We start from the raw sequence: 24,620 nt of genomic DNA on the forward strand, positions 1-24,620 counted from the left end.
GTCGGTAATGTGCAAGGCAAACGCCCGCCCCGCTGTGCTATGTCTAGAAACCACTTGCTGTTCAAGGTGCGGCCCTTGGCCCCCCGGGGGCCTGAGAATGGGCTTCCTCCCCGCCCCTGGGGACAGCTGTCCACGTAGTCGGAGAAAGTGTCCCTGACGAGGAGGAGCTGGGCCCCAGCTTGCAGAGACTGCAGACTCACACCGAGAAAGGCGACCCTGTCCGCTGAGGGCCTCGCAGGAAGTGTCCCTCCCAGTCCCGGCCTTGGGGTGGCCGTCTCGGACACAGGCTAGGCGGCGCCCGGTGACCACGGAGGGCGGGGACGCTTCATGCGCACAGAGCCCTTGGGAGGCGCAGAGAGGTGGAGCAGGGGCCTGGTGACACACAGCACTGGGTGAATAGAGGTCTCTCCTTCGCCCCTCAGTGGCTCCTTGGCCACAGCTTCTTTCTGGGATCTCAAGAAGGAAAGATTCTGTCTCCCCTCCTTTAGCTGAGCACCAAGTCCGCTTCCTCCCACCTCTCCTCTCCTTTCTCCCGTCTCTCCCCCCCCTCCACCCCTCCCCTCCCCATTCCTCCCCTCCCCCTCCTCCCATTCCTCCCCTCCCCCTCTTCCCATCTCTCCCCTCTCCTCCCCTCCCTCACCTTCCCTCCTCCCATCTCTCCCCTCCCCCTCCTCCCACCCCTCCCCTCCCCCTCCTCCCATTCCTCCCCTCCCCCTCCTCCCATTCCTCCCCTCCCCCTCTTCCCATCCCTCCCCTCCCCCTCCTTCCATCTCTCCCTTCCCCTTCCATCTCTCCCTTCCCCCTCCTCCCATCTCTCCCCTCCCCCTCCTCTCATCCCTCCCCTCCCCCTCCTCCCATCCCTCCCCCTTCCCCCTCCTCCCATCCCTCCCTTCCCCTCCTCCCATCCCTCCCCTCCCCATCCTCCCATCCCTCCCCTCCCCATCCTCCCATCCCTCCCCTCCCCCTCCTCCCATCTCTCCCTTCCCCCTTCCATCTTTCCCCTTCCCCTTCTTTCTTTCTATCTCTCCTTTTCCTCCTCCTTCCCTCTCCCTCTCCCTTTCCTTTCCCCCACCCCCCTCTCCTCGCTCTGTTATTCTCCCCTGCCCATGGTCTCAGGGAGGGAAGGTTCAGGGTCTGGGCCCCGGGACGTGCCCCTGGAAGGGGCAGTAAGCACTGCCAGCCCCGAGCTGGGACCCCGACTCAGAGCCAAAGACTCCTGCCTCGGTGTTCCCAGGGGGCCTGGACCCGCGGGGGCCCTGAGGGACGCCCCCACCCCACCGGGTCAGGAGCCCAGAAGGCCCCTCTCCAGCTGCTCCCACCAGAGGCCACAGGACCCCCCCCTCCTCCCTATGGCCCCTAAGGGAGGGGTGCCCCCTGCCCCCTGCTCCCAGGACAGGCGACATGTAGCCTCGGGGGCGGGGGCGGGGGCGGGGGGGGGTGGGCAGCCTTCTGGGGCTCACCCCCGTGGTGGGCAGGGCCAAGGGGCGGGCTGGCGGTCAGCCGGCCAAGGTCGGTGCTCGGCCACGGAGGGGGTGTGTGTGTGGGGGGGAACGTGGGGGGCAAAGGCCCTGGGAAGGCTGCGGGGGCGCTTGCAGGTGGGCGTGGCCCGGGGCTGCGCTGACCCGGCGGCCCTCGGCGCCCCTCGTCCCCCGGGCAGGACAGCAAGCCTCCGGGCTGCCCACGGCCCCGGTGGCAGGTCCTGCCTTTGCCTTTGCCTCCTCCTCCGCCAGCCCCGCCCTGATCCTGCCCAGGATCCTTCCGGAACATCAGAGACACAGCGGGACTCCCTGTCTACTTTCTCCACCAGGTGCCGGACAGGGCCGAGCCCGCAACCGGTTCTAGAACATTCCAAGTGAGACTACATAGGTCACACCCAGGGACGCTCAGGGGTTCCTCTTGGCTCTGTGCTCGGGAATCAATCCTGGCGGTCCTTGGGGTCCCTATGGGATGCCCGGGATTAGAACTCAGGTCAGCTGAGTGCAAGGCAAACGCCCTCCCCGCTGTGCTATGCTCTGGCCCCAAAGCCTCCTGATTTCTTCCAGGCCTGAAACCACACCCCCCACACAGACCGTGTAACCCCCCCTTCCCGGGCTTTGGGTGAGAACCTGACCTTGGGAATGGGATGGCTACACTGTTACCAGCTCATCACCTCCTTTTGCTTGTTTGCTTTGTTTTGTGGCCACATCTGGCCATGCTCAGGGCTGACTCCTGGTTCTGCGCTCAGGGATCACATGTGGCAGTGCTCAGGGGGCCACGTGGGGTGCCAGATATCAAACCCAGGTCAGTCCCGTGCAGGGCAAATGCCGTCCCCGCTGTGCTACCACTCCTGCCTGTCATCATCTCTGTTTCGGCTTCCCTGTAAGCTCCCGCCTCCTACCCTGCACTCCATTGCCCACTTGTTTCTTATTTCTTTTGCATGAACTAAGAAAAAATGCTCATTTAAAAAAAAAATTCAGGGACTGGAGCGATAGTACAGCGGGTAGGGCATTTGCCTTGCACGTGGCTGACCCGTGCACGGGTTCGATTCCCAGCATCCCATATGATCCCTCGAGCACCGCCAGGAACAATTCCTGAGTGCAGAGCCAGGAGGAACCCCTGTGCATCACCGAGTGTGACCCAAAAAGCCAAACAAAAAAAATTCAAAATTATTTAGTCTCACTTGGAATGTTCTAGAACAGTGCTTCTCAAAATGGGCATTATTGTCGCCCTGGGGGACACTGGAATGACCCAGGAGGGGGTGGTAGTAACCTTGGGTGCTCTTGGGGGGTCCTATTTGTTTACTTAAAGAAAGCCACATTTTCTGAGCTGCTGATTAAAAAAAAAGCTGCTTTTTTTTCTGAAGAAGGGACAGCAGAACAATTAAATTTAGGAACTTCTGTTCTAGAAGGTAGAGGCCAGAAGAGGTCAGTCACTGTCCTGTTCTGCAGGAAGAATGGGGACGTGCCCAGACTGTCTCCGGCCGTCAGGTAGGGACTGAGGCCTCAAGCTCCCCTCTCCTTCCGCCAGTTCTGAGTGGAGTGACGTGTAGAAAGAGGACGTGGGAGAGAGTCTCAAGTGAAGACGGGGGTCTTGATATGCAAGCGGAACTTCTCGGGACAATTTGGAGGCATTATCATTTCTCTTTCAAGAGTGGCCATGATGACAGATACGAAATGACTGCATTCATTCATTTTAAATAAATATATATTTATTATAAAGATATATAGTAGAAGCGTAATATCCAAGGCCAGGCAGGGGAAGAAGAGCTAGGAGGACTGGTCAGTGGCTAGAGAAGGGACCAGGATGACAATGAGAGCTGGGAATGATCCCGCTGGACAAGAACTGAGTGCTAAAGTAGGTAAAGGGATATACCTGATAGCCTTTCAGTACCTGTATTGCAAACCATAATGCCCAAAAGGAGAGAGAAAGAGAGAGGGGGAAGAGAGAGAAAGGGGGAGAGAGTGAGTGAGAGAGAGCGAGAGAAAGAGAGAGAGAGAAGTGCCTGTCATAGAAGCAGACCGGGGATGGGGTGGGGGGGAAGTGGGCGGGAACCTGGGGACACTGGTGCTGGGAAATGTACACTGGCGGAGGGATGGTGTTGGAACACTGTAGGACTGAAACCTAACCACGAACAATTTTGTAAAGGTCTATCTCACAGTGATTAAATAAAACAATCCAACAATCTTGGGGAAAAGTCAATGACCATGCCGGGTAGTCAGAAAAGGCGGGTGAAAAGGCAGGTCTACGGTGCTGAGTTGTCCAGGTGCCTGGGCCGTCCCTGAAAATAAAAGATGTGGGCTGGAGTGATAGCACAGCGGGGAGGGCGTTTGCCTTGCACGTGGCCGACCCGGGTTCGAATCCCAGCATCCCATATGGTCCCCTGAGCAGCGCCAGGGGTAATTCCTGAGTGCAGAGCCAGGAGTGACCCCTGTGCATTGCCGGGTGTGACCTAAAAAAAAAAAAAGCAAAAAAAAAAAAAAAAGAAAAGAAAAGATGCTCTGATCTCTCCAACCGCTTCATTTGATGTTATCAGAAATGCACACACACACACAAAAACTCCCCCTGCGGGCTGAGAACCCTGCTGAGAAATTTTAGCCCAGAGTGTAATTAGCCTGAGAGTATGATCAGCATTGGAAAATAAAGCTCCGTATGATAACACATCCCAATTATGGCAACGGTACCAGCCGTTCACCTTTAATATCTGCGTATTTATCCCGTCATCTTGTCTGTTAATGAACACCGCCAAGGCGATACTTTGCCTCATTGCTCAATGATGGGCTAGACATGGCCTATCTTCACCTTTATTTTTGCTGGCACCTCCTGACACTGAAGCACATTAAAGTAATAAAACCAAGCGGCACGGAGTCCTCGTCATTCCACTGTGTTCCCGTAACCCCCTCATTTGCAAGAGACCGAGACAGAGAAAAAAAAATTTAGGGCAATTTAAGATGAGGCAAGAGTGGAGATGGAAATCCTGTCGTATTGGCCATCCCGGCAGCTGGCTGATTCTTCCTGAACGCCCAACAGCACAGCTGTGGGACACGGGGCCCCGGAACGGTTTGGTTTTCAGGCTGCATGGGCGAAGGGCAGATGTGTGGCTTTCATCACCATTCTTTTTTTTTTTTTTTTGCTTTTTGGGTCACACCTGGCGATGCTCAGGGGTTACTCCTGGCTCTGCACTCAGGAATCACTCCTGGCGGTGCTCAGGGGACCATATGGGATGCTGGGAATCGAACCTGGGTTGGCCGTGTGCAAGGCAAACACCCTCCCCGCTGTGCTATTGCTCCAGCCCCTTTCATCACCATTCTTGAAGATGTGGGTGCAGTGACCACCTCGTCCATCATTGTCCTGCATCTCTGGCCTTGTGCTTGGTGCATGTAGCAGTTTTAGGAGCGAAACTGTTCAGAAGTCAAATTTTTTTTTTTTTAAATAGAGACAACAAGGCAGTTTTTACATTATTTATGTTTTAATTAATGTATGTGGTGTTTGGGGCACACCCATGGATATTCAGGGCTTAATTCTGCCTCTGTGCTCATGAGTGACCCCAGGCGTTGCTCTAGGGACCATGTACAAGGTGGGGATTGAACCAAGGTGGGGAAGCACCCCTTCCTCCACTCCTGCTTCCCCTAGTGCATGGCAAATGCTTTAACCCCAGTTTTCTGTCCCCATATTTATTTATTTGTATTTTGAACATCCTAAGTGGAGCTTCGAAGAATGGGCGTGGCCCTGGTGATTCTCAGCCAACCGGGAGGGTAGGGAAAGGGCCGACCACATTCGTGAAGCGTGGCCAGCCGGGAGCTCAGGCTGAAACGGATCCGATGAGGGAACTGCTGTCAGGATGGGGATGAGGCAAGTCAGATGCATGAAGGGGTGCGGGGCCATCGCCCGAAGCAGCAAAGCCCATGTGGGAGGGGGGTGCTGGGGGTGGGTGGGTGGGAGGCAGGGACCTTTCTGTGACTCAGAAAGAGTTGAACTGAATTTGTCTTCGGAAAAGAAGATCAAGGGCTGGAGCAATAGCACAGCAGGGAGGGCGTTTGCCTTACAAGCGTATGACCCGGGTTCGATCCCTGGCATCCCTTATGGTCCTCCCAGCACTGCCAGGAGTGATTCCTGAGTGCAGAACCAGGAGGAACCCCTGAGCATCGCTGGGTGTGACCCAAAAAGCCCCCCCAAAAAATGAAAGAAAAAAAATCAGATGGGGGCTATTGGCAAGCTACTGGCCTCAGTGGCAAAGGGGAAGCTTCAGACTCTGAACCCGGTTCTTCAACCCGCTTAGCAGACAGAGGGGGCTTGAGGTGCGTGTGCTGGGAGGGAAGGGGCGTGACTCAGTCTCCCCGCCCCATTGTTCTTTTATCTTTTGGTTTGGGGCCACAGCCAGCGGGGATCAGAGCTTACTCCTGGGTTTGTGCATAAGGGGTCATCTCTGACAGTGCTCGGGGGACCCTATGAGGCGCCGGGGATCGAACTAGGGTCTCTAGCATTCAGGGCACGCGTCTTGGCCTCTGGAGAATCACCATCACCCTCCTACGCCTGTTTTTGTTTATTGTCATTATTTTTGTTATTTCAGTTTTCGGAAGTTTGGTTCACAGCGGGTGGTGCTCAGGGCCGACTCTGCTGGGGTTTGCTCCCCCTGCAGTGCTCGCGGACCAGAGGATGTCAGATTTGCTCCGACTCTCTTCTTTCTTCGAAGAAAGAAAACACAGACCAACACTCCCACACCCTGCCCTAGCGCCCTCTTGCTCCCCTGCCGCCCTCTCCTCTCCACCCCTGCTTCCCCAGTCAGGATTCAGGAAATGGCAAGATGAACAGTTTCAATGGAAAACACTCGAACGCAGACCCCTGAAAGAGGCAGGGCGGGGTCGAAGGCGTGGTGCAGCATAATTGCTCTCCAGAGCCTGGGCAGCGAGTGGCCGCTGCAGAAGGACCCCGTCCCCGACACACATGTGGGGTCTCTGACACTCTTTGTGGGGCTGGGAGATCCAGCTCCAGGCCGGCCACGAATTCGGGAGCTCAGGGGGGTTGGCTGCGTGCAGCAGGAGTTGTTCCCCGCGTCCCCAGGTGAGCCAGACAAGGAAGAAAGGCCGAGGGAACAGTTCCTCGACTCTGCAGAACCATCTCAGACTTTTTCTTTTTTTAAATTAATTTATTTTTTATTAATTAGTGAGTCACCATGAGGGTACAGTAACAGATTTACAAGTTTTCTTTTTTTTTTAATAATTTATTGATTTTTTTAAATTAGTGAGTCACAGTGAGGGTACAGTTGCAGATTCACACATTTTCGTGCTTGTTTTACCCTCATGCAATGTTCGGGAGCCCATCCCTCCACCAGTGTCCATTCTCCACCACCCATGAACCCAGTATCCCTCCCACCCCCCTATCCCATCCCCCCCACCCCACTCCACCTCCGTGGCAGAGCATTCCAATTTGTTCTCTCTCCTTTTGGGTGTTGTGGTTTGCAGTAGGGGTATTGAGTGGCCATCCTGTTCAGTCTCTAGTCTACTTTCAGCATGCATCTCCCTCCCCGCTCGGGGTTTCCAATCACATATTACTTGGTGTTCCCTTCTCTATCTGGGATGACTTTCCCCCAGTGAGATTTACACATTTTCATACTTGAGTTTCCCTCATACAATGTTCGAGCACCCTGTCCTCCACCAGTGTCCATTCTCCACCACAGTGAACTCAGTATCCCTCCCACCTCCCAATCCCATCCCTCTCTCCCCCGCCCCCGCCTCCTCCCCTGCCTCTGTGGCAAGGCATTCCCTTTTGTTCTCTCTCTCTCTCTCTCTCTCTCTCTCTCTCTCTCTCTCTCTCTCTCTCCTTTTGGGTGTTGTGGTCCGCAATAGGGGTATTGAGTGGCCATCGTGTTCAATCTACAGAACCATCTCAGACTTTCCCGGGCTTCGTGTAACCACCAGAAAAGGAAGAGTAAGTTTAGAGGCTGGCGAGCAAGTCGGGACTGGTCGAAATATGTGGCTTCGTGTCGCTCCGCTTTCTTTTATCTCTCCCATCTCCCTGTTCTGGCTGGACTCTGCCCAAACCTGCAGTCCTCAGCAGAGGTGCCCTGATTGACGGGGGATTCCCGCAAACCTCGGGGCCCCTACTGTGTCTGCTCGGGCGCAGGGGGAGGAGAGCACCTCAGAAATGACCAGGGGGTGATGGGACTCCGGAAGCAAGGGTGGCCTTGGGTAGGCCAGGAGGGGCTCTTGCAGGACCCTAACTCTGCCTCCCCAACATCCAGGCTCCCAACAGACTCACAGACCCCCCAGTGGGGAAGCTTCAGGCCCTCCCCAATACTAGGTACATAGTGGAGGGGGCCGGGGGGCTGAAGGGGAGTGAAGCAAGTGCCAGAGCTTAAGGGAGATGGTGAGTCCAACCCATCCGAGTCTTTGGGTGCCTCCATGTGTGGGTGAATGAACATTCCACGTGTCTCCTCAACCTCACGCATATGTGGACTGTTCTGGGCCAGAAAACCTTGTTGGTGTTATCAGCCGATCAGCATTCAGAGACTTCAGCTGTTCTGCTTCGTCCTCTGATATGAGCACGCGTGGCCTGGCCTTCTTCCTGGCCATGGTGGGGTTAGGACCACCTCTGCTCCTGGCAACGCCCCCCTCCCCCCTGTGTTTCTGCACCTCTCTAGCTTGATGGCAGTCGTGGGGTGGTGGGGTGTGCACGGGAACACTTGTTAAAAGCTCAGATTCCTGGGCCCTGTGCAAGCCCTACTGAATCGAACTCTGAAGGAAATATTCTGGAAGCAAATCAAATATTTGCTGAGGTTTGGATATTGGGATTTCTGAGTCTTGCGTATTGAAGTCGAACATAGAGGAAAGTACCTTCAGACTCTTATCCGTTGGATGTGTTCATGCTGGCATCTCAGTACAGATAACGTGACATTTCTGCCATCCGGGACGCTCCCTCCCACAGAGCCAGAGAGATGGCACAGCAGGTAAGGTGTCACCTGTCCGAGGCTTCCATCCCTGGCGCCACTGCATTCCCCTGTCACCACCAGGAGTGGTCCCTGAGCACAGCCAGTTGTGGTTCCCCCGATAAAAAACAAATAACACAAACAAACAATCAAAAAACTCCCTCAAAACAGGAACCTGAACCTCCATAAAGCTCCCTTTCTCCCCCTTGTCCCCGCCTCCCGTATCATCCAATTTCCAGCATCACTTATTCTGATTTCCATCATGGAAACAAGTCTTCCTATGTGGAAACTTTGTCTAGTTTAACTTGTATAGGACACTTGAGTTTGGTTTCTGTCTCTTAGTGTTGTGTATGTAAGATTCATCCAAATTGTTGCTTATAGTAATTTCTCTCCCATAGGGGGCTAATGTCCATCTCATTACACACATATACTACAACTTTATTCTACTGTTGATGGTATCTGTGTTGTTATTAGGGTTAGTCGGTCACATGGAAACTGCTAAGAACATTCCTATGAATGATGATGATGATGATGATGATGATGATGTGTGTGTATGTGTTTGTATGTGTGTGTGTGCATGTGTATGTGTGTCTGTGTACGTACAACCATAAACTCTCATTTCTGTTGGGAGTGGGATATCTGTGTCTTGAGTTCAGCTCTGGTACTTAACTGCCAAACAGTTTCCAAGTAATTATACCAATTGGCATTCTCTTCAGCAATGAAGGAAAATTCACTTAGTTGCTCTGCATGCATGTATGCCTTTGGTATTGTCAGAGCTAGAAGTTTGAGCCATTCTCATAGGTGAACGCTGGCATCTCTGTTTTTGTTTTTTGTTTTAAATCTTGCATTGCCCTCTTGGGCAAATGAATGCAAACACTTTTCACGGTGCTTGTTGGTAATTTGGATTTTTCTCTTTTACAAAGAGGGGGATCAAGTCGTTTTAAAACTGGGTGCTGGGTTCTCTTCTCCTCTTAACTTGCAGGGGCATTTTTTTTTTTTGCTTTTTGGGTCACATCCGGCAATGCCCAGGGGTTACTCCTGGCTTTGCACTCAGGAATCACTCCTGGCAGTGCTCAGGGGACCATGTGGGATGCTGGGAATTGAACCCGGGTGGGTCGCATGCAAGGCAAATGCCCTACCTGCTGTGCTATTGCTCCAGCCCCCAGCGGGGGGTGCATTTTGTTCTTAACATCCCCTCCAGGTCATTTAAGAAAAGGGATGTTGGGGGGCTGGAGGGTTAGTCCAGTGGGCAGAGCACTTGCCTTTCACATGGCTGACCTGTGTGTGATCCCTGGCATCCCAGATGGTCTCCTGAAATGCACCAGGAATGATCTCTGAGCACAGAGCCCTGAAGAATAAGCCCTAACTATCGCTGGGTATGGCCCTAAGACAGAACAGAACAAAACAAAATGAAAATGGATGTCAGAGAACCACCCCTCAGGAGCTGTCCCCTTCCCTTCAGGTCTCTCTTTTTCTCTTCAGTTCCCAAGCTCACTCTGCCCGCATCCTCCAGGTGATGGGTCCCGTGCTCCCCCTCCCATCCCCCTTAAACCACGCATGGCAGATGTGAACTTTGTGGGTGAACTACAGCAGCCATGCTTCTTTCTGCCCCTGAAGTTGGGCTGACCGGGTGTTCGTGGTCTGGGGAGATGCAGAGCCCATCCCAGGTCTCTTGGCCTCTCATTTTTATTAGCTTCATCTCCTTCTCAGCCCTGTGTGGCACAAAGGAAGGCGGGAAGAGAAAGGCGAGTTGCAATTGCCTTCTTATCGGTGAGTCTCTCTGTCTCCCAGGTGCTGTGAAAGCCCGTCCTTCCCGCTCTCTTCCCCCACACCTGCCTTTGTCCTCCGCCAGGTAGGATGGACTCAGGCTCTGTCTCTGCCTTATTAGGGAGTGGAGGGTGGTGAAATGCTATGGGCCAATAGGGAAGAACTATTTTATGTCCTTCTATTCTTTTTTTTTTTTTTTGCTTTTTTTGGGTCATACCCAGTGATGCTCAGGGGTTACTCCTGGCTCTGCACTCAGGAATTACTCCTGGCAGTGCTTAGGGGACCATATGGGATGCTGGGAATCGAACCCGGGTTGGCTGCCTGCAAGGCAAACGCCCTACCCACTGTGCTATCGCTCGAGCCCATGTCCTTCCATTCTTTTGTTTTTTGGGATCACACCTGACAGTACTCAGGGCTTACTCCTGGCTCTGTGCTCAGGGGTCACACCTGGCAGTGTTTGGGGGACCATATTTGGTGCTGGGGATGGAACCCGTGCAGCCCCACGTAAGAGAAGTGCCTCACCCACCGTCCTAGCCCTTTGGCGTCTGTCATTTCATTCTTGAGACCAACTGTGTGATCATCTAAGCCATTCTAAGACCTCATGTCTCTGCCACCCCAGGAATCGGGCAGAAGGATATTAAATTCCAGAGTGTCCGGGAATCTCAGAAGTCCTAAGAGCCAAGGTCGCATTCTGTAGACGAACACGGAAGCTGCTGCTGAGAGGGTGTCTGAGGGAGGGCGTGGTGGTCTGTGTTTAACCAAGCCCATCCCAGAGAGCGTGTGTTGCTTCTGGAAAGGGTCTAGCTGGAGAGGGGCTAGAAGGCGGCCAAGGGAAGAGCAAGCGAGATGACGACAAAGGTTATCACTCGCTGCCGCTGCCCTCACGGTTCAGCACCCAACGTGTCAGGGAGTGGTGAGGTGGTAGGAGGGGAGAATGCTCTGGGCAGTGTGTGTGTGTGTGTGTGTGTGTGTGTGTGTGTGTGTATGTCGCATGTTCACTCCCCCACTCTCCCATCTGCCCACCAGCTGCCACCTACCTGCTTTAGGGGCTTGGTCAGATGGCCTTGGAAGAACATTTACAAGAGCAAGACCATCAACAAAAAGCCATCATGATATTGTGTGCCTGTGTGTGTGTGTGTGTGTGTGTGTGTGGTGTGATGACAGTTACAGTTATGAGAATGACTTCCAATAAAAGTTCTTTTCCTCCACTTACAGGCTGGTTACGATGGCGAGAGTATTGGAAATTGCCCGTTTTCTCAGCGTCTCTTCATGATCCTTTGGCTAAAAGGCGTTATATTTAACGTGACAACAGTGGATCTAAAAAGGTAAGGCAAGGTTTCAGCATCACGGGAATACTGTATCTGTACAAACACTCACACACACGTGTATCCACATACACAAAACATGTGCATACATGTATATAGACTCACATTCACCTCCATACACATGTACAGAGACACATCCACAGAGACATACATAGACATGGACATATCAGCACATAGCCATATACACATATTCCCACATACAGAGATATATCCACAAGTACACATACACACAGACACTGCACAGACACATATATACATTTGCCCACACATACCCATATGTATACACTCACACATACAGACATACACACAGATGCATGCAGACACATACCATATGCAGTCACATAAACTCATATCCACGCATGTCTACATATATACAATTACACATAGACCCTGACAGACACAGAGACATGTACCTACATATCCATACATTCTCAATGCCTGCACTTACACAAACATGCAAGGTATATTCAGAGACATGTACACACATACCTGTATTATAATCAGATACATATATACATGCATGCGCGTGCACACACACACACACACACACACGCTAAGGGCCTTGGACCTGCATATCTATAATCGGGTTCCTGAGTTGGAGCTGGAATGTGGACACAGCATCCCTTAGGGGGTATCGGACAGACTCAGGAAGCAGGAGGGGCTGGGGGCACCTAGGTACCTGCCCCCTCACCCAGTTGCTGGCCAGTGAAGAGCCTGCCAAAGTCCATGTGAGTCCCACTCCTGGCTGGTGATGCAGGCCAGGGTGCTCCATCTCCCCATTGCATGGTCAGTGTCACCTTTCATGGGCAGTGACACACGCTCAGTGTCTTGATCAGTGGGATGGCCTGGAGGGCGACATTCTCTCAGGCGGGGCAGGTTGGGGGGGGGGACCGAGTGCTCCCACCACACACGGGCCTTAATGCTCCCTCCCAGGAAGCCTGCCGACCTGCAGAACCTGGCTCCGGGAACCAACCCCCCCTTCATGACTTTCGACGGGGAAGTGAAGACAGACGTGAATAAGATCGAGGAGTTCTTAGAGGAGAAGTTGACTCCGCCGAGGTAGGACTCGTGACGTGCCCTCCTGGACTGGGCCCGTTGTCCCGTGGATGCCGGCCACGCTCTCTCCTCTTGTCGCCTTGCGAGTTTGGTTTGCCACCTCATGGAACTTGCCCAGTTGTGCCTTGCAGCTCTATAGAAAGCAGAGCCAGCTTAGAGCACTCGAGTAAAACGGGCCGGGGCTTCTTTGCACTGGGGAGGGTGGCATGGATGACCATTCTAGAAGATAAGGGAGTGTGTACTCCCATGTGACAGATGTGGGTGCTGGACCCCAAGGGTACCCTGTGGTCTGTCACCTTCCTTTCAGTAGAGAGGGTGCTAAGACCAGCAAAGTCAGGTGGGACCCTGTGTCCCAGGATGAGAGCAAAATTGGTCTAGAACTTCCCCTCCATGCTGTGTTGATTCCTCAACCGGTAGATAAAAAGATTTGGGTCAGAGTTATCATCCAGGGTAGGATGCTTGCCTTGCACATGGCCAACCCAGGTTTTTATTTGTTTGTTTGTTTTGCTTTTTAGGTCACACCCAGCGATGCACAGAGGTTACTCCTGGCTCTGCACTCAGGAATTACTCCTGGTGGTGCTTGGGGGACCATATGGGATGCTGGGAATCGAACCCGGGTCGGCCATGTGCAAGGCAAACGCTCTACCAGCTGTGCTATTGCTCCAACCCCAACCCAGGTTTTATCCCTGGCATCTCATTTGGTCCACTCACTTGCCAGGAGTGATTCCTGAGCACAGAGCTAGAAAGAAGTTCCGAGCACCACTGGGTGTGACACCACCCCCTCTAAATAAAGAAAGGCAAAAGATTGGGAGAAACACGCAGGGGAAGCTTTATTTTTATATCACCCCACCCCCCACCATAGTGTTAACCTACCTCACACATTGCTCATCTGTAATAGTAATAGTCCAACGCTTAATTTTTTAAGATATCCGAAGCTGGGCACCCAACACCCGGAATCCAACTCAGCAGGAAATGATGTGTTTGCGAAATTTTCAGCATTTATTAAAAATACCAAGAAGGATGCAAATGAGAGTAAGTAACTTCCCCCCTCTTCCTGGTGTGTGTGTGTGTGTGTTTGTGTGTGTGTGTATGTGTGTGTTGGGAATCAAACCCAGAACTTCCCACTTGTGAGGCACCACCTACTTATGGCCCCTGCTCCTTTTTCCCACTGTCCCCGTGGACGTCCACTCAAATGAGGGCTTGACTCCTCGTAAGTCCCTGGGAATTCGGATCCATTTCACAGAGGACGGGGAGTGATACCTAAGAGGCGGAGGGAGCCAACCCGCTCGGAGTTTGCATGTTGGGAGTCGAGAGACAGAGGGTGTTTTCTAGAGGCTGGGATTCCAGGAGTCGATGAGTTAGGGGAAAATCACCACCACCCAGGTGCTCCCAGCTGCTCTATGGGAATCCATTTAAGTGTTACCTCTGCCAGTGTCTCTTTATCACGGGACATGTATTTCCATAATAGGTATGTCTGTATATAAAAGGACTGGAGCGATAGCACAGTGGGCAGGGCGCTTGCCTTGTACTCAGCCGACCCGAGTTCGATTCCTCCATCCCTCTCGGAGAGCCTGGCAAGCTACCGAGAGAATCCTGCCCACATAGCAGAGCCTGGCAAGCTGCCCATGGCATATTTGATAAGCCAAAAACAGTAACAAGGGCCGGAGCGATAGCACAGTGGGTAGGGCATTTGCCTTGCACGCGGCTGACCCGGGCTCGATCCCCGGCATGCCATATGGTCCCCCAAGCACTGCCAGGAGTAATTCCTGAGTGCAAAGCCAGGAGTAACCCCTGAGCATCGCTGGGTGTGACACAAAAAGAAAAACAAGAACAAACAGTAACAACAAGTCTCACGATGGAGACATTACTGGTGCCCGCTCAAGCAACTCGATGGACAATGGGATGACAGTGCTACAGTGCAGTATATAAAAAAATTAATGAGTTCTAGAAGGAGTCATAATGTGTAGATGGAAAAGTCTCTCCTAGGGAGGAGTGTGTCCTTTGTCCAGACCCCGGCAGTCTGCTCTGCTCCAAGCCCTGCCCCCTGGGCTCGGGGGGAGAGTCTCACCCTCAGCCCTCTGACCCAGACCGAGGGGGCAGCAGCCGGCACGGCTCTCCTCTCTGTTTTGTCTTTCTTTCTGCTTTAGTTTATGAGAAGAACCTGCTGAGGGCCCTGAAGAAGCTGGATAACTACCTAAACAGCCCTCTGCCTGATGAAGTAGATGCCTACAGCCCCGAGGACGTGGCTGTCTCTGGGCGGAAGTTTCTGGATGGGAATGAGCTCACGCTGGCCGACTGTAACCTCCTCCCCAAGCTTCACATCATCAAGGTGCGTCTCTGCCCCGACCCCGGCCCTGAGCACAGCCATGGGCCTCCGTCTCGGTTCCCGCCGATCCCGACACGACTCAAAATGCAGCTCTTATTGATCATTTTGTCTTGGAGCCATGCTTGGCAGTGCTGGGGGTTCCTCCCCTTCCATCCTTGGGGGTTACACCCAGCAGCCTTGGGGAGCCAGGCAGGGCGGCAGGTCCTGCGCACAAAACAGGCGCTGTCGTTCTTTTTGAGCCCCTGAGAAAAGTCTGGACTCTCAAATTAACAAAGCTTCCCAAGGGGCTGGAGGGACAACATGGTAGGCGAGGCGTTTGTCTTGCACATGGTTGACCTGGATTTTTTTTTTTTGAGTTTTCCATGACTCTGCTATTTTATTTTATTTTATTTTTAATTTTTTATTAGTGAATCACCGTGAGATAGTTACAGACTTACAAACTTTCGTACTTGCGTTTCAGTCATACAGTGGTCAAGTACCCATCCCTCTACCAGTGCCCATTCTCCACTAGCAATGGTCCCAGCATCCCTCCCACCACCCCCACCCTGTCCCCCTCCACCCCACTCTGCCTCTGTGGCAGGGCATTCCCTTTTGCTCTCTCTCTCCTTTTGGGTGTTGTGGTTTGCAGTAGAGGTATTGAGTGGCCATCATGTTCAGTCTATAGTCTACTTTCAGCACGCATCTCCCATCCCAAGTGGGCCCTTCTAGCACCCTTTACTTGGTCTGACCTGGATTTGATCCCTGGCACACACATGGTCCCCTGAGAGCCACCAGGAGTCATTCCAGAGTACAGAGCCAGGAGCCAACCCCGAGCACCACTGGGTGCGGGCCAATTCGCACTCCCCCTAGCACAAGAAAGCAAGCAAGCCCGCGAACTTAGGTCTGTTTGAGACAGCCAACCCTCAGGTTTTATAAAGATGGATTGTCTCCGGGCCTCCTGAGGTATTCCCCGGGCAGGCCTGGGCACTTGGCACCCCATCCTCACTGCTTCTCACTGCTGCCCCCTCACCGAAAGCCGCCAGGGTGGGGGAGAGAGAGAGAGAGAGAGAGAGAGAGAGAGAGAGAGAGAGAGAGAGAGAGAGAGAGAGAGAGAGAGAGAGCCGGGGAGAGCCGGGGAGAGAGAGCGCCAGGGAGAGAGAGAAAGAGAGAGAGAGAGGAAGGAGGGAGAGAGGGAGGGAGAGGGAGAGAGAGAGGAAGGAGGTAGAGAGGGAGGGAGAGGGAGGGAGAGGGAGGGAGGGAGGGAGAGAGAGAGAGAGAGAGAGAGAGGAGAGAGAGAGAGTGCCTTGGTTCCATCTGGTGCCCGGTGCCCGAGGCTGGCGCTTGAAATCTGTGTGCCAGGAAAGGTAAACTGAGTCCCTGGTGAGCGTCAGGGCAAAAGCCAGTCATCCCGGGAGAAGCTCAGCGTATCTGAGCCCCCCTGAGCTTGCATCAGCCACACACGGTGGGGGAGCGGCCAACAGCTCCCTGGCCCAGTCTCTTGGAGACCTGGAGCTTCCGCACGAGGTGAGAGCCAAAGGCCGTTTCCAGTGAGTAGCTGAAGCTTCCTCGACCTGCGAGTCTCCAACAGGAGAAGCCGAGGAGTTGCCTGGCACAGGGGAGATTGGTCAAACTGTGGAGGCGATCGATCTTTGCCAACAGAAAAAAAAAAAACCTGAGCTTGATCTCTGAGCACCACGGTGAGCACCAAACCAGGAGTAGCCCCCCCCCCCAGGATTTCAAGGTGTGGCCCCCAAACAAAAAGGGAGCATGGAAAAAGAAGTGCTGGAGAAGCGTGAATCCCTTGAGCTATTAAGTGGAAACTTCTGGAACTGGACCCCTGGTTAAGGCCACCTTGGTTGTGGCCCCACCTTTCCTTTGCTTGCAGGGACGGTTTTATTGTCATCGTAGCTAGGGCTGTGTCCTTCACTCTCAGTAACTGCAGATGCCCTGGGGGAAGCCCAAGCCTTGTTCTGGGGCATTTTTTTTTTTTTAAATAGAGTCACCGTGAGGTCCAGTTACAAAGCTTTCATGTTTGAGTTTCAGTCATCCAATGATCGAACACCCATCCCTCCACCAGAGCACATTCCCCACCACCAATGTCCCCAGTATCCCCCCCTTCCCAACCCTCCCCCTGCCTCCATGGCAGACAATCTCCCCCATGCTCTCTCTCTACTTTTGGGCTTTATGTTTTGCAACACAGATACTGAGAGGCCGTCACGTTTGGTCCTTTATCCACTTTCAGCACTCATCTCCCATCCCGAGTGATCCCTTCAACCATCATTGCCTTAGTGATCCCTTCTCTATCTCAGCTGCCTTCTCCCCCAGCTCATGAGGCAGGCTGCCAACTATGGGGCAATCTTCCTGGCCCTAGTGTCTACTGTCCTTGGGTGTCAGTCTCATGTGATGTTATTTTATATTCCACAGATGAGTGCAGTCCTTCTACGTCTGTCCCTCCCTTTCAGACTCATTTCACTAATGATACTCTCCATGACCATCTTTTCTGGGGCATCTTGATTAAAATCCCACCAAGTCTAGAGCTGAACCTTTGGTTGAGGGGAAGGTGATGGCAGAGAACGGGAAACACACAACTAGGACTCCACGTTTTAAAGACTCATGAATTAGGCATTCGGAGACTTCCTTTAAGCCCTTGGCGGCACTGATGGGCCCCTGGCCTGCCAGCCACCCCCGTCCATTCTGTGTTATTTCTGTGCTTTTCTCTTTCGGAACATCTTCTTTTCCCCTCTCCCCATCCAAGCTTCATTTTCTCTTCCTTTCCTCTCCCCTGCTGTGCCCAAGGGTTACCCAGGTGAAGTTCAAATTTGAGAGAGATTGCTCATCTCACAAGGGGATGCTTCCATACCTTTGCTAGAGCCTTGACATTAAACAAAAACTCTTAAAGCATCTCAACACCCCTCAGACCAATGCTGCACAGGACATTGTCCAAATTGGATGTTTGGGACCTGTTTTCTCAAATGGGTATGGGGGTCATTGCGTTAGTGAATGTGGCTCGGCCGTTTCTCTGACTGGAGCAACATCAATGAAGAAGCACCTGGAGGTTGTGGCAAGACAAATGGCCCCTTTCACTGCATTACCCGCTACTTGTTTAGTCTGAACCTCCCAAAGAAACCCACTTTAAAATTTCAGTAGAAAGGGTAAAGTTCCGAGGAAAATAAATCAGTCCGTGGCTCTAGTGTAAGATTTAACTGCAAAATATTCAAAACCATTTAGCACTCAGAAATACCAAAGAGCTTAATAACCCTTCAGGATGGAACACTTCTGAAAGGAAATGAGAATCAGTCTGAAAGAATTTATGGTAAAAGATGAGAGGATAAAAGAATTTATAATTTATTCCTTTTCCTGAAACCCAGAAAAAAATAAGAAAAATAGGACATTAACTTTTAAAGTTTCATACCGTCAGAAAAGTACAAATTACAAACTCAAAACCCAACAACAGACTGGGGCTGGAGCGATAGCACAGAGGGTAGGGCATTTGCCTTGCACGTGGCCAACCCGGGTTCGATTCCCAGCATCCCATATGGTCCCCTGAGCACTGCCAGGGGTAATTCCTGAGTGCAGAGCCAGGAGTAACCCCTGTGCATTGCTGGGTGTGGCCCAAAAAAGCAGAAAAACAAAACAAAAAAACCCCAACAAAACCCCAACAGACTGCCTTCGTGTGGGTTACTGCAAAGGCAGGGGATATCTTGTCTCTGCTTATGTCTCACTTCTAGGTCTTTATCTCACTCTGTCTCTCTGTCTCTGTCTTCATCTCTGTCATTGTCTCCATCTCTGCATTAGTTTACTGTAAAACTGCACAGTGAAGTCCTAAAACGCCCAGATCTGACTTTAGTCTGTGGACAAGGCAAGAGGTGTGTTTCTAGAATCACTGTCACAGATTCTGGGGAGGAGTCGGCGGAGGCAAACAGAGATGCCATCATTATCTTTGATTTCTCCTTCCCGATCTGAAGGTGAGGTGCTGCGCTGGTCCTCCTGACTGCTGATTAGAGAAGAGTTAGGCCTTAAACTAGCCAAGGAAGAGATGCTAAAGACCCTGCCTTCATTTGAGCTCTGGTGACCTCTTTCTTCATCTATGAGTCTCAGAAAGGGGAAAGCCATAAATCTAAACCTAAACTTCACCCTAACCTTAACCCTAGTCACAATCTGAACTCTGCCCCTCTGATGTCCTTGGGGCAGAATTGAGAGGATTGTTTGGTGAGTGATTGTTGAGGAGTGGAGCACCTAATTGATCTACAGCTGCCCCTTTCTTTCTTTCTTTCTTTCTTTCTTTCTTTCTTTCTTTCTTTCTTTCTTTCTTTCTTTCTTTCTTTCTTTCTTTCTTTCTTTCTTTCTTTCTTTCTTTCCTTCCTTCCTTCCTTCTTTCTCTCTCTCTCTTTCTTTCTTCCTTTCTTTCTTTCTTTCATTTTTTCTCTCTTTCTTTCTTTCTCTCTTTCTTTCTTTCTCTCTCTCTTTCTCTCTTTCTTTCTTTCTTTCTTTCTTTCTTTCTTTCTTTCTTTCTTTCTTTCTTTCTTTCTTTCTTTCTTTCTTTCTTTCTTTCTTTCTTTCTTTCTTTCTTTCTTTCTTTTCTTCTTTCTTTGATTTTTGGGTCACATCCATTGATGCTCAGGGGTTCCTCCTGGCTCTGCATTCAGGAATTACTCCTGGCAGTGCTTGGGAGACCCTGTGGGATGCCAGGGATCGAACCCATGTCGGCCATGTGCAAGGCAAATGCCCTGCCTGCTGTACTGTCATTCTGCCCCCTACAGCTGCTCCATTCTTATCCCATTTACTCTACATACTATTTTTATTATGTGTTTATTTATCTTTTTGGGTCATACCTGGCGATGCACAGGGTTTACTCCTGGCTCTGCACTCAGGAAATACTCTTGACGGTGCTCAGGGGACAATATGGGATGCTGGGAATCGAATCCGGGTTGGCCTCATGCAAGGCAAATGCCCTACCCGCTATGCTATTGCTCCAGCCTCGTCTACATGCTATTGTAGCAGGTTGGTCTAATAAATCTCACATGTAGAAGTTACTAATAGTCAGAGGGAATCAGATAGGACCTTCAAGTGGTAGAACAATCCAGAAGGAGTGGGGCAAAAGCTAGGCAGAGGAAGAGAAGAGGAAAGGAAGCCGAGAAACGGTGCTTGGTGATGCTGCCCCTTTATCGAGCTGAGCATAGATTTCTGAAGGGGCTCAAAATGATGAGAAGAAAGAACCCTCAATTATTTTACAGATATGCCGTGATGAATGTACTGATTTTCTTTATTCTGATGTCCTTTTATTTATTTTTTTCCTTGAAAACTGCTATCACGTAAGATAAAACATGAATTACTGCTGGCTCTAGTAACGATGTTTTTCATAAAAGTGACCCCTGATCTGAAGAGGAGAAAAAGGGCTCAGTGAAGACTGGAGAGAGGGTGCAGGGATTAAAGCACTTGCTTTGCACGCACTGACCCCAGCTTAATCCTTGGCATGACACGTGGTTCCCTGAATACCACCTGGAGTGACCCCCCCGAGCACAGTGAGGAGTAAGCCCTGGAAATTCCCAGGCATGAGCCCACAATGAAATGAAGCTCAGTGACAAGACAGAAGATATGAAGAATGAATGACCATCACAGAGGGGATGACAGTCAGTTAGGAAGGGCTAAGAACAAAATTAGAGTCCAAGAAAATGAGTTCGGAAATGCTAAGAATCAGTTGCTGTACTATTGCTCCAGCCCCCAAGTAAGAAATATTTCAGATCCATTGATAAAAAATACTTTACATTCTTGTATTGTTGGATTAGCTTTATTGAGGTAGAGTGGACATCAGTTCTTAAATTTCTTTGTTCACTGTCTTACAACTAACTATCAGATATGATCTATGCCGGAGAGATTGTTCAACAGACTGAGTGCATGCTATGCATGCAGGAGGCCCATGTTCAATTCTTGGCACTGCATGTGCCAAGAATGGATATGATGAGGTCATGCTGGGACAGCTGGAGACCCCCAAATCCAGCATGACTGGAACCCTTATAACAAGGGGAACCGTGGTGCAGAGTCATAAACCGAGGGGCTAGGCCATGTGAAGGTCGGTGTTGGGTTCCTGTAGGACAAGGAATGGCTAGAAAGGAAGAGAAAGGTCTAGAGCAGAGGAAGCTTAGACTGATTTTCCAGCTTCTGGTCTTCAGGGCCGGGAGAGGAGTATTTGTTTCTGTTCTGAATCACCTGGTTTGTGGTATTTGAGCAAGGAAGCCACAGGAATGGACATAATCCCACACACAAAAAATCTCTCTCCTTGTGGCTGAATCCCCATCAGTGTGCCTCCATCCGAGGGAAAAGGCTCCCACTTGGGGGTTTCCGGGACCAGTGCTCTTGGTGGTGGGTTCACCCACTGTTTCCCCAAGGATAGAGCTTTGTGTTCACCGAGTCCATGAATGGGCACTCTGCCCAGGACTGGCCCTAGCATGATGACGTTGGCTGAAAGAGCCTTGGAAATCTGCGGGAGTTGTGACTTACTCGGACACTGGGGGAGTTCAGAAAACTGCAAAAGTGAGGGCCCTTCACAGGGATCCTGACATGGTCTAAATGCAAGACCTGACTTGAGTCTCTAGGTACAAAATCACACAGTGATTTTGCACGGGGAGCTGTGGTTGGTCAAAAATCTGCTAGAGTTTAGAGCAGATGCACGCCAATGGGTCTCAGGGACTGTCAGGGATATATACACACACACAAACACACACACACATATACACATTTATGTGTGTGTGTGGTGTGGTCCACTGTTTTGAGTCCAGTACCTTTATGACCTCTCTTCCATCCAGTATATCCCATGCAAAGTCAAGAGCAAGTTAGGGGGTAGATGGAAGGGAGAAGTGTTTCACAATTTGACAACAGTGTAGTAACAACTCCAGAGAGTGAACTGCAATATTCCATGCCCTCTCCCCCACACCCCCCACACCAGAAGTTGTGGGTTTTCCTTTGATGATGCTTTCCTCTTCATTTCCAGATCGTGGCAAAGCGATACCGAGATTTTGAATTTCCCACGGAAATGACGGGCATCTGGAGATACTTGAACAACGCATACGCTAGGGATGAGTTCACAAATACGTGTCCAGCAGACCAGGAGATTGAACATGCATATTCAGATGTTGCAAAAAGAATGAAGTAAAGCCGGGGAATATTTTCTGCCCTGTTTCTCAGTTGTATGAGCTAGGCTCTAAAATAAGTATTTTCTTTATGCTGTTCTTCCCCAAAGTACCCATTGCAAAAGAATGCCAATATTTGAACAGTTAGTCATTCTTAGTGGGCTACACACAAGGCAAAATGATACAGGACTTCTAATTTGTTAACTCATGTGTGTGTTGGAATAATACCAATAGCTATTGTTATATGCACCAATAGGCTGATGGTAATTTATACCCTTGGCAATCACGGGTGGAAATCCACACTATTTAGGGCATGTATGTGGTCATTTAAATTTCAGAGCTAATTAGTTTTGGGTTCAAATTTCTCCTTTAATTAAAAAAGTGTAACTATCTCTGATAGTTTTCATAATCATGCCTAGGATGTTTGTCGTCTCTAAAAAAGTAGCTTAGTTATTTTGAGAATGAAAAACTGCTTAATAATGATAAAATGATGCGTTTTGGTATTTAAATATTTTAAAACCAATGTCAGAGTGTTGGTTGAGAGTAAAAGGAGGAAAGAAAAAAAAACATCATCCACAGATTCGCTATTAGGTAACTCTTGGAAACTCACTGGTAAATGTCTTTTAAATCTGTCTCTCACCAATTTGGTTTATGTGATATTGTGTCACTTTGAAAACGCCGGTGAGGGAACCTGCTTGCTGTGCCTTCATCATCATTCTTAGAGGACTTAGAGCGCTCCCATTCAGCCGGACTCAAGGTGAAACATGTGAGCTGTATTCACAGGGAACAGATTTGTAGGGTTCACAGATGTTGAGACCCTAGGAGCCGACAGCAACTGGAAGCTGGAGGCAGACAGCCCTTGCTCTGCTTTGTTCTCGATACCCTCACCATGCCACAGGGGCAGTCACGGAGGAGAGTGGCTTCCTGTGTCTCTTACGCTGACTCCTTTTCCAGCATCCCCTCTTGCTTCCTCTCCTCTCTGACACCGTGAAGGACATGTTACTCCCGGATGCAGGTCAGAGAAGCTTGTGTTGGAGCATGAATTGAGAGCCTCACTCGAGAGGATGTGAGCCAGGATGGTGATTCCTTAGTGGTGGTGCAACGGGGGGCTGGCCCTGTGTGTGGAGCCCCTGTGCCCTCTCTCCACTTATCTCAAGGACAGACAGGAAGCAGACCAGAGAGGCAACACTCCAGATGATGGCTTGTGGACAGTTCTGGTAAATGACCGAGCTGGGGAGGAAGTGGAAAACCATCGACACTCTGAGGAGTTTTCTGGCTTATATGTGACTTCCCCTTCACCATAGCTATAGCTTGCCTCTCTCATTAATGTGTGTGTGTGTGTGTGTGTGTGTGTGTGTGTGAGAGAGAGAGAGAGAGAGAGAGAGAGAGAGAGAGAGAGAGAGAGTCTCCTACTCAAGGCATAGGATACAAAACAGGACTAATTTGATGCTTCTCGAGACCTCGCAGGATCTGAACTTCGCCTATAACGACGTCCACATACACTAACGGAAACTCCCTTGTTGAATTGTTTGTTTTATGTGGTGGAGGCTAAACTGCTCATTTTTCAATCTGCCCATGTGTTCAAGGGTGATTCATTTGGAAGAGAGGAAAATGCATCCATAGGAATAGCTCTAGAATTTCTCGCAAAACGTCTAGTGAGAGACACAGAGTCCCTAATACTATTCCCAGTTTTATTTATGGCTCCTGGGACACTAGGTTTTCCCTGAGAACGGTGAATCTGGTGACGGCTTCTCTGTTTGCCACGGCACGTGGGCGGTTGTGTCTGGTGCGTGTGCCCTTGCTTACATTTCATGGCTATTTAGGGGTCTGATGTTTAAGTCTAGTTTTATCATGTTATCTCTAGGGTCAGAAAATAAATAGTTTACCAGATGTTACAAATGCTATCTTTGTGTTTCTAGATGTTAAAATGACCTACACGAACTCTGTGTGCCTTCAAAATTAAACAAATCATAGACATGTTTTAAATTGGAGCCACTATCTTTATTTTTAACACTGCGTTTGCCCCTGAGGATGAAAGAAAATGAGAAGAATTGGGTTTCCTTTAAAAGTGTGGGAGCACATTTGAACAACAGAGAATCTGTAGTTGAATTCGGGATCATGGGTATTTGGATTTGGAGCTGCTGCATAGTTAGGGGCCTTAAGGACAGGAGAGAATTGTTTTTGTCTAGCTAGCTCCAGGGAGTCAGTGACCTCATGGGTAGAACACGGTTGCAGGAAGGAGCAATTTCTCCTGCAGAACAACCCCCTTCTCACCCCTATGCAGACACCAACAAGTTCTCCTGTGCGGGAAGGGAGAACAGTCCAGGGTTGTTGGATCGGCTGAAGGGCTTCATTACGGTGTTGGCTTTTGAATCGAACGACTTCTGTTCTAACAGAACCTAGAGCAGGAAAATATGGACTGATGTATGGAGGCCTTCCTGGGAGATTGAAACAACTGTGGAATGTTCCACAGAAAAGGAATTCCCTCCTCTGTATGTTCACCCCCCCCAACCCTGTTACATATTTAAATGAAGTAGAACAGCACAACCATCACCCAAAACGAATGTCTTTGCTCTCCCCCTTAAAAAGAAAATTTGGAGAGGTGCACCCTAGTGGTGCTTGGGGCTGACTCCAGGCTC

The 24,620-nt window shown here is 50.6% G+C and overlaps 1 protein-coding gene across 2 annotated transcripts in view; it reads left to right on the plus strand.

Moving 5' to 3' along the window:
• Positions 1-24,105, plus strand: part of CLIC6 (chloride intracellular channel 6) — a 57,774-nt gene extending 33,669 nt beyond the window's left edge. For both annotated transcript variants that reach the window (XM_055126161.1, XM_055126160.1), the window contains exons 2-6: positions 11,384-11,493; positions 12,427-12,552; positions 13,475-13,581; positions 14,697-14,878; positions 21,843-24,105. In XM_055126161.1, the coding sequence (XP_054982136.1) occupies positions 11,438-11,493; positions 12,427-12,552; positions 13,475-13,581; positions 14,697-14,878; positions 21,843-22,004 (633 nt within the window). In that variant the 5' untranslated portion in view covers positions 11,384-11,437 and the 3' untranslated portion in view covers positions 22,005-24,105. The remainder of the gene's footprint in view (positions 1-11,383; positions 11,494-12,426; positions 12,553-13,474; positions 13,582-14,696; positions 14,879-21,842) is intronic.
• Positions 24,106-24,620: the final 515 nt, after the last annotated feature.

This window comes from Sorex araneus, chromosome 2 (assembly GCF_027595985.1).
Source record: "Sorex araneus isolate mSorAra2 chromosome 2, mSorAra2.pri, whole genome shotgun sequence".
In the NCBI taxonomy this organism is placed as follows: Eukaryota; Metazoa; Chordata; class Mammalia; order Eulipotyphla; family Soricidae; genus Sorex; species Sorex araneus.